Below are 2,746 nucleotides of genomic sequence, written 5' to 3' on the forward strand. Positions count from 1 at the left end.
CAGCAGCAGCAGCAGCAGCAGCAGCCCCACCACCACCAGCAGTCCTACTCGGCTCCCCAGCAGCAGGCGTACCCGGTGCAGCACGCCCAACGGCAGCCCACGCAGCAACAGCAGCAGCAGCAGCAGCCCCACCATTACCAACCGCACCATGCCCAGGGGCCACCCCTGCAGTAGGGGCTGATGGCGCGCGCGCCGCGACTCCGAGGGACAATACACACACACACACCCCCGACGGTGAAGGTCTTGCCAAAGAAAAACACCCAATAGCGTGTGATGAGTCTATGGTGTAGGAGGGCGAGGAGAGAGGGGGGGGGGGGGGGGGGGGGGGGGGGGAGAAGCTGACCAACATATGACAAAGATCGCCGGCGCGTCAGCCGGCCGTTGCCCGTGGGCTGGCGGTCGGCGTGCCGGTCAGGCACCCCCGGCAGCCCACCTTCTCCTGGTAGGCAGCCAAGGCCTCCTTGTAGATGCCGACCGCCATGTCGAAGAACTCCCCGCCCAGGCGCTGGCGGGACTCCTCGAAGCGCTGCTTGGCCAGCTCGTACAGCTGGATGTCGAACTGCACGCAGACCCCCGCCCAAACAAACATGAGAGAGAGAGAGAGCCGTGAATTGGGTCAGCACAACTGGCATCGGCGCGGCAGGTAGGCAGGGGGCCCGGGCACGTACATTATTCCGCTCCGCAATGAGCTGACGCTGCTCCTGGGTGACAACCGGGCGCTCGCCCTGCACGGCCTTGGTGCGGGCAAACATCAGCTCCTCGAAGCCGGCCTCATAGCGTAGCATGAGGGCCGACTCCGGGAGCCGCTCAAAGAGGCCGACAAAGCGCGCCTGCAGGTGGCCAGCCATCGTCAGGGGGATTCCGGGGCCAGGAACGAGGCAGAGGGGTTAGCCCGGGAGCCAGGACACGAGCGAGTGGCCAGCCACTTGACGCACCTCCAGGAGATTGCGCATGGCCACCGCAAAGGCCATGGCATCCGGCGGCCCATAGGTCCCGGACAGGTACTGTGTCTGAATGTTCTTGGCGTCTGGGTGGATTTGCACCCACTCGTCCAGCCCATGGGTGTCTGCGCGGCGGGCGAGCGGGGGGCGTCAGTCGCCGGCATGCGCAGAAAAAAAAAATGCTGGCCAGAAGGCGACCATAGGGGGGAGGGACACGACGCATACCAGCCAGATAGTGATACGGGTCCTTCTTCTCGGACTTGTGATAGAAGTAATGCGAGATGACCTGGACAGGGGGCGAGGGGGGTGGGGGTGGGGGGGGTGGGGGGTAAGGAAGCAGTCAGAGGCGAGGCGACCCACCAGGACCATAGGCAGACGGCATGCCATGTCCGTACACGCTTGACCGGCTCGCGCATGATGGTGAAGTAGTTGGCCCAGGGCCGGGACGTGCCGTCGGTGTGGCGCATCAGCGAGTGGACCCCGTGCCGGACATGGCCGAAGATGAAGTCCGCCGCGGCGGCACGTCTGACCAGGGGCGATCAGGCCGGCAAGAGGGAGACGCCCAAGAAAAAAAGGATGGTCAGTCTGCGGGCACCCGGTCGGCACACACATGCGATGGAAAGGGGGCAGAAAAAAAAAAAGAAGGAACAAGGCACAGCCGGGCCCGGCAAGGGGCAGGAAGACATCAGCCGTACCCCAGCTCGGCCTCGGTGGTGGGGGTACCCCAGAACTGCGCGAAGCCGGTGTCCCCGCGGATGCGGGCCATCGTGGCCAGCGCCGTGCCGGCGCACTTCGGCAGATGCAGGAACACATGCGGCCGGGGCGCTTGGAAGAGGGCCCGGCGCCGGGCCAGCTCCCCGAGCAGGGCCTCCCGCTCGGGCGTCAGGACCGACCGAAGGGGCTCGGCCGGCGAGGCGTTCCCCGCCGGGACATGGGCCCAGCGCGACGTCGGCCGCGGCGGCGCCGCCTCCAGCACCAGGGCCGGACAGGGCAGATCCCGCCCGAGGATCAGGTAGTCCAGCCGCTCGGCCAGGGGGTGATACTCGCTGGTGGCACAGTGCGACCGCGGCCCCATGTCGGGGGCAGCCCGGCTCGACGAGCTCACAGGGCCACTGGAGACGCTGCTCGAACCGGCGGACCCGCCCCCGGTGGACACGACCTTCGGCAGCAGGCGGCCCCAGGCCCCCCCGCCAGCGGGACAGTAATTGGCCCAGAAGATCGGCCCGGCGGCCACCTCGGCCGGGGCCCGACCCCCGGGCCGGATCTCCTGCACCCCGGTCACGGTCGGCAACCACCGGGAGTCGATGCCGCAGGGCGCGGCCGCCAGGGCCGCCCGGGTGCCCGGCTCGGCCCAGTCACCCACCGACAGGACGGTCTCCGGGCCCGGGGCCAGACACTCGTCTCTCAGCGCCCCGAGCCCGGGCCCGAGCTCGGCCCCGAGGCCCCCGGGGAAGGACTCCAGCAGGGGCCCATCATCGCGCGCACCGCGGAAGTGACGCGGCCCGACCGCCGGATCTGCCCCCGGGTCATCCCCAGGCAGGACCAGCATCAGAGTGAACAGCAGCAACAGGCTACCGCCGATGAGCAGCGGCAGCAGGCGCCGCGGCGTCAGGAGAAACCGCAGCCCCACGGCGACTTGCCGGAGGGTGGGCATGCCGCGACGCCGGGAGGGGCAGCCGGAATGGCAGCCAGGGGGGAGGGGGGGGGGAGGCGAGCCACAGACGAGAGGGGCGGCGGGGGGACAGGCGGAGGCGAGCGCGGAAAGAAGGGCACACACACGGAACGACGAAGATGATGAGGGGAGA

General features: G+C 69.0%; 1 protein-coding gene across 1 annotated transcript; it reads right to left on the reverse strand.

Annotated features, from left to right (window-relative positions):
• Nucleotides 1-314: 314 nt before the first annotated feature.
• H696_01400 (hypothetical protein) lies at nucleotides 315-2,633 on the reverse strand. The gene is made up of 6 exons (XM_009495296.1): nucleotides 1,637-2,633; nucleotides 1,337-1,466; nucleotides 1,167-1,227; nucleotides 936-1,066; nucleotides 669-830; nucleotides 315-559 (listed from the first exon to the last, which is right to left on the reverse strand). Exons 1-6 carry the CDS (start codon nucleotides 2,593-2,595, stop codon nucleotides 371-373), a joined length of 1,632 nt encoding a protein of 543 aa, XP_009493571.1. The 5' UTR covers nucleotides 2,596-2,633; the 3' UTR covers nucleotides 315-370.
• Nucleotides 2,634-2,746: the final 113 nt, after the last annotated feature.

Source organism: Fonticula alba (assembly GCF_000388065.1).
Source record: "Fonticula alba strain ATCC 38817 unplaced genomic scaffold supercont2.2, whole genome shotgun sequence".
In the NCBI taxonomy this organism is placed as follows: Eukaryota; order Rotosphaerida; family Fonticulaceae; genus Fonticula; species Fonticula alba.